Source organism: Tenebrio molitor, chromosome 1 (assembly GCF_963966145.1).
Source record: "Tenebrio molitor chromosome 1, icTenMoli1.1, whole genome shotgun sequence".
Classification (NCBI taxonomy): domain Eukaryota; kingdom Metazoa; phylum Arthropoda; class Insecta; order Coleoptera; family Tenebrionidae; genus Tenebrio; species Tenebrio molitor.
The window spans coordinates 9,151,263-9,169,562 of NC_091046.1; the positions used below are offsets into that span (position 1 = coordinate 9,151,263).

An 18,300-nucleotide genomic window follows, 5' to 3' on the forward strand; every position below is an offset into this window, starting at 1 on the left:
CTGCGTCGAACAACAAATTTTTTGACGTGAAATTTTAAATCCAAGGGAACTCACCGGCTTGAGCAGCAAAATGTAACGGAGTATTGCCTTCATTATCAGGTTTGTTGGGGTTCAAACTTGGTAATTGTAGTATTTGTTCCAATAGGTCTATCGATCCACTTGATGCAATGTAGCTTAGAGCCGTCTGAAAAATATTGATATTGTAATAATCCAGACGTTCAGAGAGTGAGGGTGCATTATTGACTAAATATTAAATGCGATGATACGAAACAAATTACGAAAGACAATGGCAGTTGTGTTCTATTCTGAACAGCGTACGTTGTTGCCTTGTGGGGCACTTAGATCATTTGATGTGATAAAACCGATGCAGTTTCGAATCGATAAAAATTCAAGTTGAAACATTGCACGACCTAGATTGATCAACATACACCTGTTGGTTAGTTTTTCCGTCAGGCAAAAATTAATACCTCTAATGTTTAAGTCGTGATTTGTTTATCAGTAGCAGTAAACACGTAAAAGGTGTTAGTCTAAGTAATGGATTTCTACACGACTGAATTGTAATGAAACTGAAGTACAAAAAACTTGCATTATTTGATTTTACTTTCCAACTAATTATCGAGAACTGATAGATTGGCTTACATGTGTACAATAAAATATGAAAGTGAAGGTATAATGTAGTTTGAGGGTGTTTAAAAATAAAGAAAACTGGTTTTTGATTTTTTTTATTCAGAAGATAGAAAATATTTCTAGTTTAAAGTTTACTGCTGTTGATAAAAGCGTGATAATATTGCTGATATGGAGTTTCATTGGCACCTACAAATAATAGTATATTATACACCAAGGTGGAGAAGTTCATGATTATAGCCAGAGCGCCAAGATTGGATCCCGAGGCGCACCGAGGGATGTAAGGCGCGAAGGCTATCAGGGACTTCTCCACCGTGGTTTATATACAATTTTTTTCACTACTAGATACGTTCAAAACCCTTTCTAATAATAATTATTAATTACATTATTTTGTCCGATGCGACGATCCGAGTTCTCATTTTTCAATGGTTGCTATGGAAATTGAAAATCGTCTGTCTACGTTAACCAATGAAATCAACGAAAATCTTTTGTTGCTAGGTGACGGCTGTTCATTATTAACCAAAAAAAAATTCATTAACTAGGAGGAGAGTCTGGGTTTTCTAGTCGAGGCGCAGCCGAGACTTGAAAACGGGCGAGGACAAAACGCACTTTTTGGCCGAGATGCATATTAAATTTTTTAGACGACCGCACGAACTACAAAGTATTTACAAAAGTATTTACTTTTTTGAAAGAGATTACTTATTTATATAATTTATGTTGACAGGACAATTATTGTGATCATTATCTGCGATGTCCGTTGGCGTATTAGACATTAAACATCACTTTGGCTGTTGTATTAGACTTCTTTATCACGCTGTTGCTATCGATTATATGAACGTTCATTTTCTTATTATGCACCAAATAAGCACCAGAAATAAACAATACAATACTTTTTCGAGCAAATAAAATAGTTTGGTAAAATTTAACTGTCAAATATTCATTTGTTTTCAGTCGGTTTACTCGGTTTCGTTGTTAACTTACTTAATAGACCAACAAGTGGCGCCATGGTCCATAGTCAGAAAAGTGCGTCCGAAAAAGAATTATGTACTTCTTGTCCGCATGGGAGTACGTAAAATTCCCTTTTTCATTAATGGTGTCTAAAAAATTGTTTGGTCTAGAATAGACTAGTTTTAACGTAATATTTTTCTATTTCTCTATAGTTTGTTATAACCATTTTCACTCATTAAAGTTTAATATAAAAAGGGTAAAATATTACAACGTATCCTTTTTGATTGTTGTAAAAATTTTTGGAGACTGCGGCGTATTCTGTAACTGCACCGCTAAATTTTAAAGGCAGTTAAATTAAGTTGTCATAGCAATGACCAATCATGGCTTGAAATTTTAAATTTTAACGCCCCTTTAAAAGTTACAGAATAGGCCCCATTCTCACATACCTAATTGCCGCAATGCCATTTCAGGTAATAAAATGTTGTGCAACTGTGCTCTAAACAGATGAAATTGAAGAGGACACTGGAGTGAATAGCTGGGTGGTTAAAAAATTGAAAAAAAAAATGCAAAAAAAGCTCAAAAAAGAAAGTCGCCGCAGGTCCGGTCTGATCTTAATTGTCTGGATAAAATGTAGAAGCAGATGGGACACACTGAATTGCCATTTTCTGAATCAAAAAGCATAAACAACACTATAACAATATTTTCTTATACGTTTGCACGGATAATAATTTGTGCGCTCAAAATATCACTTCTACGACCCCACCTCTAATGTATTTTTTTTTAACTAAAGCAAAGATAATAAAAAAAAAATCGGCACATTTGCCTCGAAATACCTACAAGCACATGTACCTGGTCGTTGTCATCGGTGATTTCCATCAGTAGAACTTTCACAATTAACAGGTAATATGTATTTCACTTTGGACATCGGGTTCGAGATTAGGTATAGTTTGTTTTTTAATCAAAGAAACACAACACCGCAATTTACACGCAAAATAGAGCTGACAACGTTGTACACTTTTGACCTAGGGTGAGAAATCTCATCATATAAAAATTGAGGTTATTAGAGACATTAGTAGCGCAGCATGTTAATAAAGTTAATAACAACCAATTTGAGAGTTTAATAAATGTCTTACTTTGCGAAGCATTTTTAAAAACACGTTCAAATTTTTTATGCGAGTTTGCGTATTTTCAAGGACATTAAAAATGACAAGCGCCGTGGACAAGCGTTGGCTGGTATAGCCAATAGACATCATCAAATTTCCTAAATTTAGTAAAATTTTGTATTTTCAAACCTAAATCAACAGGTCGTGATTCTTTGATTAAAAAACAGACTATATATCGGTAAAACCAAACAAATAAACAAAACTCAAGCAACAAGCAACAGTTTGTCAAAGATGGATGATGACGCGTAAGATGTTGTGAACAATGACCGACCAAAATGACCGAAGAAAATTGTGACATAACACAGTATGTTTCAAAAATTGATCAAAGGCGACTGTCAAAAGAATCGCAAACCTATGTCGCAGTTTATTCCACATTACCACAGACAAAGATTCACGTAACCTAACTTTGAGTTTGTGAATTACAGAGCTATTGGACCGTATCTGAGAAAAGGCCACTCTTTCAAAGGTTGCTACGGTGACTCATTCATCTAGGAACCGTTTTCCCACCAAAACCATCAAATCAAATCTTGTTTTCAGTCGTTATTGATCGTAATTTTTTTAAACATATGGTTGTAAACAATGATCAAAATTCTTTATCAAGTTCTTATAAAAACAATAGAAGATAGCTTTGAAAAAATAATTTCAATAAGTAATTAATTAAAACTAAGATTGTTCTCTTCATTCCAAAACATTCAGACTAAATCCGCGTCGTAGTAATGTTCAAAAATTAAAAATGGATTAATTTCAGTTGTTGAAACGGACTTTTTGTGGAAGTTCAAATAACTAGATACAACATTTATAGCCGTTTGCACCGTCGTAGTTTAAAATTAAGAAAAGCTTAAAACCTTGGCTACAATTATTAAAATCGTAGCAACAATTGTTTGTAAGCCTGGTTTAAAAATAAGGAACGTCGCACGGTGGGCCGAGAATTTAAAAAAGTGGCCAAAAATGCTTTTTTCCAACTTTGGAATTTTTCTTTAATATTTTGGGGATAGTTAAAGGAAAGGACCCTGCAGCTTTTTCAAGAATACAAAGATCATTAGACAATATCTCTACCTGCGAGGGGCTTGCAAACATGACCCTTTGCAAAGTACCGTTTTAACGGTATTGCGGCTCATTTATTCTCCAACTTTGAGGAGAGCCTGTGTGTTTAAAAAGTGATAGTTCAAAGAGAAATTTTTACAGCAGCTTATTTGAGGTTTGTACTTTATTTTAGTATATTGCATGAAGAAGGTTTTCAATTTAAAAACGGAAAGAAGGTTGTTTTATTATAAGGTGTTTATCCGAAACTTTTACAAGTGGATTCAGATTTGTGTAGAGACACAAAAAAAGTCTTACGTTGTCCTGCGTTGCAATAATATGTAGAAAATACCTTAGACATTCCTTTATAACATACAGAAAAATTGTAAGCGCCTTTAAGCGCCTTTTCGAAATTTTGGATTTTGTAGAACGTGCGACGCATATTCCGCGAGCAGCATCGATCAATTTATTGACGCAATCCAACACATTCTCTTGAATAACAATAAAAATAATTTATTTTTAACTATGGCATACGTTTCTTCTTTGAATTATGACTATCCACAATAACATAGAAAATTTGGGTTACTGCATAGTACAGGCATTCAAATCTGCAAAAAATTTATATTGATTTCCTAGGCAACGAAATGTGTCATATGTGTCATTCGTAACTTCCAAACTGAAGGAGATGGGTCATAAGTGTATTACCAACGTAAGACCATTTTTATTCACCCAACACAGTGTAAAAGTTTGTCGGTCGAATTCGGTTACACCAGTAGGTTACACCTTGTATGTACAGTTGGATTCAAAAAAAAAAACGGGAAATAAAATTTGACCTAATGTGAACTGAAAATTTAATTTGTCAATTTATGTCAATTTGTGTCTGTTTGACAGTAGTATTTCTGACACATAAGTGCAGTTTTTTAACCTAAATTCTAAAAGGTCGTTTCAAACTAAAAATTTAATAAAATCTGACAGAACTTTTTCTGACAGTTCCCGTTTTTTTGAAGCCAACCATATAGTTCATTTAGGTACTTATTTATTTATTTATTTATTTCGTTTTAGTTATTATTCGCGTTCCAACTATACACAATGTTGACAAGAAAACAAGTCTTTGACATTTCATACAAGAAAAAGGGAGAAGGACGTTCTAAACGCACGGAACATCTTTATAATCATCTGATTAAACACTTCGGGATAGAAAATGATGAAAATATAATGAGACGATTGAAGGCGTTTAATTACAAATTCTGCCACTCAGTTTATTCACGGATTGATAAGTGTGGCCGCAAGATTGAACGTTTTCAGAAAGAAAATGAAGGCTGGCTTAACCAGCCCTTTAATTTTGAGACCAAATTCCACCAGACTCAAAGCGATGACGAAAATACTGACGATCAACAATCAAGTACGTCAACAGGTAGAGGCGGAGCACGCGATCGCCCTAAAGTAGCATTTAGTGAAGGCAGTTCAAGGACCAAGAGAAGAAGAGCTGCTGAACTTTCTCAAAAGTTCGAAGCTGAGGAGCTTACTTTGGCGGCTAAGAAAGGCCTGAAACAAGAGGGAAATCCGAGTGCCGCTACGCTGATTTCAGAGGCGGTTTTTACTACCCCTACTAGACCCCAAAGAATGTTAAAGGCTTGGGATTCAAGCCAAAAGACTCAAAGTGTTGTGCCTCTTACACCTGACCAGGCCCTGTCCCTGATGGCGGAGACCAAAGAAAGCAAACACTCATATTTAATACACAGAGCGACAGCAAAAAATCAATTCGCAGATATTTATCCATCTTATCATAAGATTAGAGATGCCAAATCGCGCTGCTATCCAAATAAAGAAGGCCAAACTATAACAGAAACTTCGGCTGAAATTCGCCTGCAGGATCTTCTTGACCACACTACACGCCGGATCCTGGACTTACAGAAACCAGTTATAGAAAACCTATCTCACGATGATGATTTGAACAATATAACTTTGTTGATTAAATGGGGCTATGATGGAAGCACGGGCCATTCGCGATATAAACACGTTTTTTCAGAATCCGGACTTGGTGATGGCGATATGTTCTTGACGTCACTAGTTCCTTTACAGTTATATAGTGAAAAGCCAGGTGGAGATAAAGTAATAATTTGGCAAAATCCACGACCGTCCTCTACTAGATTTTGTAGACCCATAAGGTTCCAATTCAAGAAGGAAACGACGGAATTAACAGTTCAAGAAAACTGATATTGAAGAACAAATCAGCCGTCTTATTCCAACGAAATATATTACAGACCAAAATCGAGAACTGTCTGTGTCATATATCTGCGCAGTGACCATGATAAATGGCAAGGTGTGCAATGTCCTTTCAGATACTTCGTCTGCGCAGACCTGTTACATTTGTAAGGCTACTCCGAGGCAGATGAACCTCATCCATGAAGTTATGCAGCTACCGGTAAACGAAGAAGTACTACGATTTGGATTATCTTCGCTTCATGCCTGGATCAGATGCTTCGAGTGCTTATTACATATTTCGTATAGATTAGGGATCAATACACAATACAGCCAAAAGGTTTTTTGCCGCTGCCTCCCAAACAGCATCAATTACTGGGTTATCTGAACACCTTATTAAAAGATTTGGAGTCATACTCCGTACATTGTCTTGCGGATAGACCTGAAGCAGTTTAGAGAGTTCCACGCGCGTAAAATGTCTAGAGTATCAACCAATGAAGATTTATTAAATAGGTTGTTTATTACATCAGATCCACTTATTTCATCATTGCGGCAGCTACCCCCCAGAAAAAGTTCAACAATTTGTAAAGAAGTTTTGTCTTTATTGGAAAAGCCTTCAATAGAAAGTTCATCCCAAGAAGCAGCTGGCACGTCTACGTCAAGAAATTTGGAATCTGAATCTGAGGAAAGCAATTCCTCGTCAGAAAGTGGCAGCGAATGAATAACATTCCTGCGTATTTTATATTTTTTAAATTAATTTTTACGTATGTATTATACAGGGCAAGTCACATAAGGCTTATTTCTGAATTTATTTTGTACGCAACCAAAAATACTAATGACGCTGACCACTTGATACCGTTTATAATGAGATTTAATTTAGTAATCAACGTAGGTATGTAATTTGGCTAAAAATGTCAAAATGACATTATCCTGTTCTGATTAATGAAATCAAAAATGAAATTCATCAACTGTCATTTTGACATTTTTAGCCAAATTACTTACCTACGTTGATTACTAAATTAAATCACATTAGAAACGGTATGAAGTGGTCAGCGTAATTAGTATTTTTGGTTGCGTACAAAATAAATTCAGAAATAAGCCTTATGTGACTTGCCCTGTATATGGCGATTTTAAGCAATTAAAATCAAAATCAGATTTTTATTATCATTCTTCTAAAAAACCATCCCTCAAAATCACCCCTTTCTATTTTAAATTTTTTTCATTAATTTTTCCGTGTTATTTAGGACAAAGTTAACCCATTAAAATCAAAATCAGAATTTTGGCCATATTTTCGTATTTCCGGCCCACTGTGCGTCGGTGCAAACGGCCATTAATATGGTAATTTCAGTAATGATTAATTTAGTAAGTATCTTTTTTATTCTTTTCTTGATAAAACATTTATACAAATTGCCTTCTTCTTCTGCAGCTAGTAGTTATTTTTAGAGTTTAGTATGATTTTATTATTAAATAAACCAAATTAATTCACAAAGTTTGTTCATTACTAAACAATTATTATTGGTTATTTATGTTTAAACACCAAAAAGAAGAATAACTTGCGTCCTTCATAAAAAAACAGTAATTAAAAATTAGTAGTCTGACCAGAAAAAACTGAGAACTTACATATTTTGCCCACCCTGAAAATCAATTGAACAAAAATTTTAAAACTAAATTAAAATCCATTCACATTGTTTTGGCATAATGGGAGGCATGAAAATTTTGCATTTAATTTGGGTAGGAAAGCTGTCTGTTGAATTAGGTTATGTTTTTCCAAGTTTGAGGTTATAAATAACGTCAATGTTTAGTCCATTGTTGTCAGTTTTACTAATTTGCAATAGAAGAATACTCAGACATCGCGGGAAATTCAGCAAAGTGTTATGTTCATGTCAGGCACACTTTAGTGACGGAAATCAAACAGTGTGTCTAACGTTAAAAAATAAATCATTGCCTCCCATTATGTCAAAACAACGTGAACGGTGTTTAGATTTCGATAATAATAACAGACTCAATAACAGCTTTCAAAATCATTCGTTGGATATTTTGTGTCATTGAGTAACGAATTTTTTAAAGACTGTACTTCCATCTGCTTTTGAACAAACTCTTCCATCAATAATCAATCATTCACTACAGTCCACCGGGTTAAGATCAGGTGAGGATGGTGGCCAATCTGGTCTATAGATAAAATCACGTAAATTACTTCTACACAACTTTTGCTGCCTTTATTCTACTCGTATATCCTAATCGTTCTTGACAAATTTCCTTTGAACCTGAGTATGGAAGTCTGCAAGATGTTCTAGCCTGCTTTATTTTTAGTCTTAAAAAAACTGTTTTCCACTGTAACACTAACATGACATCTTTCCAAGCTAATACGTTTGTTACTTTCAATAACACTGAATTTGTGAAACTTTCAAGGTTTTAAATCAATTTTCTAAAGAGATCCTCATGAAACTGCTCATTCTGGTCGATTCCTAATGTGACCTAATTGCTAATACCGCTTAATGACATTTATTCATTTAGATACACCAAGTAGGTCATTTTTCAATCAATGAAAGATATCGTATGAATAGTCTAATTATTATAAATGAGTAAAAAACAATTAAGAAGCCGCACATCTTACGAAGAATTGAGTCAATATTTGTGCAACTCCACATTCCATTGGATGAAGTTGAATCGAACAGATTTAAGAGAACAAATTGTTTGCACTCACTAGGCCAAGATTCAATTAAACAGATGGTAATGTTTTTATCGATTCAATAACATTCCAATTTGGACAACAACGTACTATGAGTCACACAGTTAAACGTTTCAAATAACACTCACTGTTTACACCACACAATTAAAAATATTGTTCTATTATTTTCTTATGATTATCTATTTATAGAAAAAAATAAACACGTAGTTCAGGTATTGGTTACTTGCTCCAAACTACTACGACGTAATCCAAGAGGCTCTAACGTTTCCCCTTTCACGACTGCTGCTCCGCTTCGTCGGCTAATTTCCTGCTGGAGCTTCAATACGGTTAATAATTGAACGTGAGTTCTGCAGCAACTCGTTTTATTATTTACCCACAACCCAACAAAGGGAAGACATGAATGAGTCGTAATGATGTATGCTTTTACGATCATCACTCCCCAACGAATAGTAGGTATTCCATTAATAAATCAACGGCAAACACCGAAACGTCAAAATTTTTGGAAAAAGCTGCGAAGGATACACGATTCCTCGTGTGCTGTTGAACGTGGTGCGTCGGTGAAAACGATATTCCCCCTTTAATTAGTCTAAATGCATGTTGAAACGTTTTACCATCGATTTGCCTGAATCAATGTGGCGGATGGAAAGCTACCCAAATGTTAAACATCTCGAACCAGTCAAAAGCACAGTAATTGTGTTTGAATAAATCCTCTGTCGGCAGTATCGATTCGAGGTAAAATAATGGCCGATACCTATGATTCAACAGGCCGCCCCATCCCCTCTAATTTAATTTCTATTGACATTCTACGGTTGACATCGTTAACGTGGTAGAGATAGGTCATCGTTCTATTTATCAAATAAGTGAATTTCCTGGAATCCATTTATGCAATCTTCACTGCACCGTCCAACATTCTGGTCACTAACCCCGCTACATCTAATTTCAACATACGAACGGAATTAGTTCTGGCGGTTAGGTCCGAATAATGAATGTCCCACTCGAATAAAGAGGTGGTGCAGCCAGTGCAGCTTTCCCCTAGGGACACCGACAAAGATTGATGTCCAATACAAATATTGGCTTGATAAAGTTTTACTGCGCCTCGGCCGAAATATGGTTTTTATGTATTGCCATTTCGGTTTATGACCTGACCTGACCTCAATAAAACACATCGGAATCGATACAAAGCTGTGAAACATCCCCGTAATGCACACATAGGTACCCACATCAAAGAGACATTCGATGCTGTCCTAGTTGACGTAGGCATGTTACATCTAGGTCAGCATTCCTGTTTGCTCGAACTATTTAATAAAGGACCAGCATTTTTAATCCATCAGGGGAAAGTAATTGCTTTTAATAACATACAGCAATTTTCTAATTTAATGAACTGGCGTGGACCTAGTTGTGTGGTTTGAAATTTTGATTTGCTACGTGACGAGTTGGCAGACAAACTTATGGCCGATTGTATTTGGCAACTGCGGTGAGTATTGAACACCACAGTGTTTGATTTTTTCTTGGAAAAATCAACTACTATTACTTTTTTAGAATAATAAACATCCTCATCAAAATGGACAATGGCGGACAAAAAATTTCGTCCACAACTGTCATTCCACTCAGGTATGCTGTAAAGCCATCTTTAGGAACGAATAACCTCAATTCACATGTTGACATGTGTCAATCAAATTGTGTCCATGTTCTTATGGGTGACAGTAATAAATTTTTTGTAATATCTAGTTGTTAAAGGTGGATATCCGGACTGTTTGTCACCATGTAAACAACCTCATAACGGCCGGAGTCCGTTAAGGGTGTCCGTTATGAGTGGCAGCGGCCGTTATGAATGACCAAATAACTATAGCAACGTAGATCTAAACTTTATTTTTCAACTTTTTTACAATTGGTACAATAATTAATGTTTAATGTTATGGGACACACCTTGAATTAATCGAAATCCGTAAGTGACTAGCAGCTGTAGACGAGATCGAAGATGATGCTTCAGAATTTTAACACCGACACAAGCGCGATTTTGCAGGGAATAACGATGACCCCACTTGCTCTGCGGCCATACGGACATCGGGAATATCTTGATCGCGATTTTTTATTGATTTCGGTCGTTTATTTTCAACGGAAAGTTAAGTGTTGAACAAATCTGACAAACAGCAGCAAATGGAGACAAGATCGAAGATGATGCTTCACTAACACAAGCGCGATTTTGCAGGCAATAACGGTGACCTCACTTCAGGACATCGGGAATATCTTGATTGCGGTTTTTTATTGATTTCATTCACTTATTTTCAACGGAAAGTTAAGCGTTGAACAAATCTGACAAACAACATTGAAACAATTTTTTTTTCACAAACAACGGTCGACATGACGACGTCGTCCGCACACTTATTAATCATTCGGTTTTTTCGATGGCGTTGAAAAAAATGTATTTCAAAAAGATAATTGTGAACCAATCGTAGAGATATTACAAAAACTATTGTACAATACACGTCCGTTAGGGCCTTTACAGCCTTGCCAGTATTATTCGACTCGCTCTGCGAGCTCGTCTCACAAAATTTCTGGCTCGGCAGTAAAGGCTATCCTAACGGACTTCTACTGTAAAATACTATAAAATTTTAATTAGCAAACGTCAATCATAATAACAATAAAGGTTAAACTACTCCCAATTTTTGTGAAATGACAGGAAAAGGGTGGGCAAATTTTTTTGGCCGGAGCAGTACCTATTAGGCATTCACGATCTTTTTGGGACCGAGTTGGCTATGACCATCTAGTGAGTTTGTTGGCAGTACCTCGGTGATAACTATATTCCCTAAAGGAAATTGACACTTTTTGTGTTAGGTTAGGTTGTTTTCAAATTAAGGTTATATTATCTGAATAGGTACATTGTTGCCGGATCTCTTAAATCTGGTCTATTCTTTTTAAATTGGAAGTAACATGGTTTAATGGAAATTTTTTGTCGTAACAATAGCTATTTGTGCAATAAGTTAGGAAAAGTGATTTTTTTCCATACGAGATGCGGGATTTTTAATCGAGACGAAGTCGAGATTAAAAACGCGTCGAGTACGGAAAAAACACTTTTCCTACGAATTGCACACATGATTTTTTCTACTGGAGTTTGGAAAATACATAAAATTTGGATATGTTTAATATACTATTAATTATTTCTAAATTAAAAAGCGATATCAAAATTGTTCTGCTTTCGTTACCATAGAGAAACAATTTATTAATGAAAAATTGTGAAGGCGTTTAAGCTTTTGTCTCAATTAAATACCAGTTTTTACGTTACGTATCCCAGGAAACGACCAAAATTGAACTTTTAGTGTTGAAATATTATTTCCGCCCTTAGTAGGAAATTTTTCACTTTTCTTAACTCAAATTAGTATTACAATGTTGATGTTTTCCAAACTCTAGTAGAAAAAATTATTTTGGCAATTTTCACTTTTCCTTTGGCCAAAATTAATGATTTTTACACTTAATACATCATTTACTTTCTTACGAATATTATAATAATAAATCTGGCAATACGGTGGCAAGAAAATGTCGAACAGACACTGACAGAAAAAAAAGTTGCATCCGTTGCATCACTGAATCAGTTAGTCCAACATGAAAAGAAAAAATCATAGCCAACTCGGTCCCAAAAAGATCGTGAATGCCTTATACTTCTGGTTTCTGTTTTTTTTTATAATCAATTGTCAAAGTGTTGTCAGGTTGGTATGAGCCACTGGTTACTTGATAGTAATTAGGTTGGCAACGTAAAATGTCAACTGTCAGTCATTGATGTGAATTGTGAAGGCGCTTGCGCTAGTGAAGCCGCAATTACATTGAAATAAAAATAAAAAATTAAATGAGTTTCCGAAAGCAAGAATCTAACACAACGAGAAAAATTGGCTATGATTAGATTACGTGAAGAAATGCAGAGAAAAAAACCGACCATACTAAATTGCAGTAAAGATGCACACATATTCGAGGTATTTTCTTTTATAATTTTAATATATGGGCCAATGGTGTTCGTCACTGAGAGGAACTGATTAGAGAGGACTGGAAATTATCGATGGGAAATCTACCAATTGAGGACATTCTTTCAATAATAATTCAACTTTCCGCAGAATCATATTCGGAAGACGATTGGGGGTTAGATTCTAAAGATGAATAGGTAAACTGCTTATATTACCCATTAAATAAATTCCCATTTTCCTTTACATGTTCAGTTGCACTTTTCAGTGTCATTATGGTCTTTATTTCTTATCTTTTGGTATAAAATTTGGTTAGGTATACCTGAAACTTTTCTGACATTTGAAAATTACCGACATAACCTCAAACCTGATCTAGGGAGATTTTACGATAGAGGGTTCCGAAATGAAAGCTTTTAGGGTGATACAGCCTGTTCTTTGAGGGATTTTGACACTGACAATTGATTTAAAAAAAATGGACTTTACGTTTAAATTAAATACTCTACACACTAAAATCATCTTCAATATTTGTATATTCAGAGGTTAATAAATTTATTATTATACTTTGTGGTATTTTTTGTAGCGAGATGGAATATTGTTAAAATATTCATAACAAGAAAAATATTATGTTAGTTATTATTTCTTATATGTATTTTTAGTTGCAACGTTGAATTATTGAAAACCTTTTTATCAAATGTCACTGACAAGACACAGTTTATTAAGTTACGTCGCACGTTTTCCGAAATTTTGTTTTCTATAGCTGCCCATTATAGCTTTTTTTCTTGATCATATTGTAGATATATCGAGCGACCAAATTAATTTGTAATCGAGTCATCCATGGATTTGAATCCATATGTCCTTTAAGATTGATATGTCGAGATTCAAGCTGTTTATTGGAGCGTGGACTTCAAGTAACGACATACGATTTCGGCTTCATGGATAATTCGATTACAAATTAATTACAAGACCATTCACGAGCGACAATGACCCTAACAAAATTTGTGATGCAACCAACAATACATGTCCCTCATAGTTTGGTAGCTTGCATTTACGAGTATTTTCCACATTTGCTTAGCAGTGATACAGATGTAGGTACTTACTCTGCGTTTTGTCGAAATTTTCAAGATTTGGAGCCTCAATTCGAGCTAACTGGTTAGAATCAAGGCAAAAATTGGCAATTACGCAAAGCCATTAAATGTCAAAGATCGGAGACACATCATAATTCGCAATTAACCTAATGATCGGACTCATCCGCCATATTACCAGATAATGAGATTACATCGCCGGAGCGCTCTTCATCAGGTTTAGTTTTAAAATGTGAAAAGGTCGCAATGGAGACCCCCAGGGCGGCTGCAGGATAAACGCGAGTAAGAAGAAGCCTTGCATCCGAGTCCTTGACAATAATGAATTTTCCCGAATTGGGGTCACATTTTCAGTTCTCTATTATATGCAATAACTGTTTTGAAAAGAACGAGGTTGACAAAGGCTGTAGATTTATGAATATGCAGATAAATGGATACGGGTCAGGGAAAATGAAACCTTTATTATTTCCTCTGATTTTCCTTTGCATCATCGAGCTTCCTAATGAAAATTTCCAAGTTCGCCTTCACATTTATTTATAAAAAATTCCGATTACAATCCAGCAGGATTCGCTAGAGCAATTTGATGGAACAGCAAGCACGCGAGCTTTACAAAGTTACGACAGGATTTTATTTATACGTTGTTCGCAGCTTTTTATCAAACTAAGAGTCGGAAAACACGACAATATTTTACATAAGAAATTAATTATTGTGCGTCGGTTCGCAACAGCCGATAAATTTGAAATTCTGAATAATTATGAAGGGTCAACGGCAGAGTCCTCGTTATGTAATTTGTGTTTCCAACCTCTTTCTTAATTATTTTTTAATTAGCCAAAGTGGAATGACACGAGTGAAAAATCACGATGGCAAAAAATAGGTTAATTGGATTTACCGTGCAAACATGCACGAATAAATTTTACTTCGTTTCGAGAATTCTCCGAAGGAACGATATTTGAATATCTGTCGTCCTGGGAAAGCGTTCGCGTTCGGGGTTGGATCACAATGGGAAAACACGATTATGGGTCAAATTATATTTATGTTAATATATGAAAGTTTATTAACATAAACTTCAACGTGAATCTGCTCATCATTCATTATTAATGAGGCATGACCTAAAATTACAATGTTGACAAATTTTGATTAATATAATTATTTATAATACACCGACTATAAATTCTACATTTTCTTCATGCAAAGTTAGTCATATATTATAATAAATTGCAACACTGTTATACATATTTTTACGTAAGTCTTGATTTATTTCTTTGGTAGAGATTTGATCAAAGTTGTGCAGTAGTTGAGAAATGTTAATGTTTTGAACTTTTTGTTAAACTTAACCCTCCTCGCAACCTGAATGTTTACTTAAGAGGTTGTTCTGTGAATGTAGGTGAGTGATTCATCATTTATCGTCCCTGACATAGAAGCATAGACTAGGAAAACTCAGACATTGTTTTCTTCATAGTTGTTGAACGCCCTGAGTCGAGGGTGGTTCGTCATAAATAAAAAAAATAATAAAGAATTTTATTTCTCAACATAATCACGAAGAAAAAAATTCTGAAATAGTTAAGATACCATAACAAGAACTTCTATTTATCAGCAGAAAGAGAAAAATCCTCGAAATATGTTACACCAGAGTTAAATTTTTTGCTCCCAAGAAATAATAAACGACGAACCTTATTTTCCCAACTTACTAAAGAACTGCTTAAGAGTGTCATTGCTGTCTAATCTAATGTACTGAATTGCACTGAAATTTCTTGAAATCTAATAAAATTATTTTACAAAAATACATTTATTTCATTTCACAGTCTATTTAATCCTACAAATGCAGATGTACCTACTATTGATTTCCAGAAAATCTTTTGTGCAGCCTATACTTTGACACTACACATGTCATTAGAAAATTTATAATGTGATTGGAGGTACTATTGGGAGCATGGAATTTCGGGCACACTTGAAATTTGACTGATATAAAATGTGGAATAAGTTTTAGGTGCTAGACGTATTAATAATCTCATTTTAATATCTACTATTGCCTCATATCATTTAGCAAATTGCATTCGTCAATTCTGAAAAGCTGCAAGTGCTTAGATGTGATTTTCTGAAAACTAAACCGTCTTTTTTTATTAAACTTTGGAAATCAATAACTAAAATGTAATTGTGACAGTTTATTTTGAAGTTCCTTCAAAATTAATTACATATTATGACATTTATGACAATAAAGCTTAGACTACAATGGGTTTTTTTAAATAACATGTAAATTGCTGCCCGAAATTCCCTGCTCGCAATAGTAGTCCTTTGATATATTCCATATTATACCCAAATTAGAAATTGTAAAAAATGAAAAATTGTGTCAATAATTCACAAAAAGTAGAAAAGCTTTTGTTGGTAAATGTCGACGTTTTGGAACTAATTTCAGCAAATGTACAATTGCCATCTTATTTACTGACTCCCACGTTTGCCCCAGTGCTGAGCTTGTTAAATTGCAAATATTGGCTCACATGTTCCGGCCAAATTAAAGCGGAATGGATTTTTTCATGTCTACCAAAAATTTGATTAAAATTTAATGTTGAAGAATGTTAAAATGAGATCCTTGTAAAAAGCTTATGTAGGGGAATTTTTATGTAACATACGAGTATACCCGTAGCGCATTTATTTAATATTTCAATTATTTCACCCCACATTATACAATGTGAACATAATTCATAATAACGTTATGTGATATTTTTAAGAAAATCGTACGACACTCATTAATGACCAATAGAAAAATTAGTTCACGAGCCATAACCATGGCGCACAAAAAAATTTCTTGGAAATTTTTTGTAGGTAGACCAACCTAACTGTGATTAATAAGTGGAAATTTTTTCAGCCAATCAAAATCATTTATTTTGTTGTTATCTTGGTTATGGCTCGTGAACTAATTTTTCTATTGGTCTTTAATGAGTGTCGTACGATTTAAAAATTTATAATTGAAGAAGCATAATGTCCGTGTCGTTGCGATTTTCTTACCGAATATGCCCTCGTGCATTGATTAATATCCAGAAATTTTATTCTCATGCATTTCCAAAACGTAATTAGCCCTCGTGTTCCACTCGGGCTAATTAATACGTTTTAGAAATGCATTCGAAAAAATTTCCGGAAATAATCAGTGCACTAGGGATATTATAAGTGAAAATCGTTCAGGCAGGTCGATTTTGCTTCGAAAAATGCCGTCCTGTGGCGTGCAATTTATTTAAATAACGTCATTGTTTTTTTCGCAATGACCGCATCACCAATTTTTTTTAAATGACTACCCCCAATTGTTACTTCTCATTATGATAGACCTTACTACTACAGTTGGTTGCAAAAAAAGGGAAACGAAAATTTTCCTAATGTAAATTTGATTTTGTCCATTTCTCAATTAATTGTTTACTTGACAATACCTTTCAAATAATTTAAAACAATCATTGAATTTTGACGTTAATTCTAACCTATCTCTCGTAAGAAGGTTTCACACTATGAAAAAATTGTAAAAATGTGTCAATTGCATTCTGACAGTTCCCGTTTTTTTTTGCAACCAACTGTTCCTAATTGATGAATGAAGAACATTGGTACCTTATATGTATAACAATTTTTTTGAGAAAATGACAAATTATACTTCAAGAATTTAATTAGTTTTTACTTCACTAAAAGGAACATGTATACCTACGATTTTTGTACGATCCAAGTAAGTGATTTATTGACATTTACTAATTTTAAAATTATTACCTAGCAGCCTGACAAAATAAAAAAATTTCTTGACATCCGTGAAAATTTATGTAGACAAAGAGACTCTTCTGAAAAAGAACCTAAAGAAATTTCTAAAGGGCAAATGGTGTAATATTAATTTTAAAATTAAAAATTAAAACAAGGGTGCAAATTAATAAAAAAAAAAACATAAAAAACTCGTTTTATAAGGGCATTGGCGCACTCGTCCTATAGAAAACTCCCCTACGGCTCTTTTTCTACGCTTGGGACTCGTGTGCTAAATCAACCCTTATAAAACTCGTTCTTTAATATACTATTTTCGAATTTGCGTCTCTAATAGGTCTATTATTGTATTCAAGTTGGAGTCGTTTAAAGCACTCGTGGTTTAATAGATCTCTAAGAAAATTTTAATCAATATTTCAGTGTATTGTCATTTACATTAAAAATCTTCCAATATTAACGTTCAAACTTTACTTTTTAACATCTGTTGCAAATGTAGTTGCATCCGTTACCTAGAATTATCAATTAATACAAAACTCCTTAGAAAATTGGGGTATTTAATTTTTTTAATTAAAAAAAGGGTGCAAATTCCAAAAAATAACATAAAAACTCGTTTTATAAGGGCATTGGCGCGCTCGTCCCATAGAAAACTCCCCTACGGCTCGTTTTCTACACCTGGGACTCGGGCGTCAAATCAACCCTTATAAAACTTGTTCTTTAATATAATAGAGTTCGCACACAAGCAGTTTTAATTTATCATAATTAATGTGATAATTATAATAGAAATTAATTAATTATTTCATAAATTCATTTTAGGTTTCATACATTTAATCCAGGAAATCAAAATTATTTTCTAAAACATTAACAAAACGATGAACTTTCCGTTTTTCTCCACGACTATGTAC

The 18,300-nt window shown here is 34.3% G+C and overlaps 1 protein-coding gene across 5 annotated transcripts in view; it reads right to left on the bottom strand.

The window, feature by feature from the left end:
• Positions 1-18,300, bottom strand: part of LOC138122267 (ankyrin repeat domain-containing protein 33B-like) — an 89,399-nt gene that overhangs the window by 20,268 nt on the left and 50,831 nt on the right. For all 5 annotated transcript variants that reach the window (XM_069036436.1, XM_069036433.1, XM_069036438.1 and 2 more), the window contains one exon: positions 55-184. In XM_069036436.1, coding sequence (XP_068892537.1) covers positions 55-184 — 130 coding nt within the window. The remainder of the gene's footprint in view (positions 1-54; positions 185-18,300) is intronic.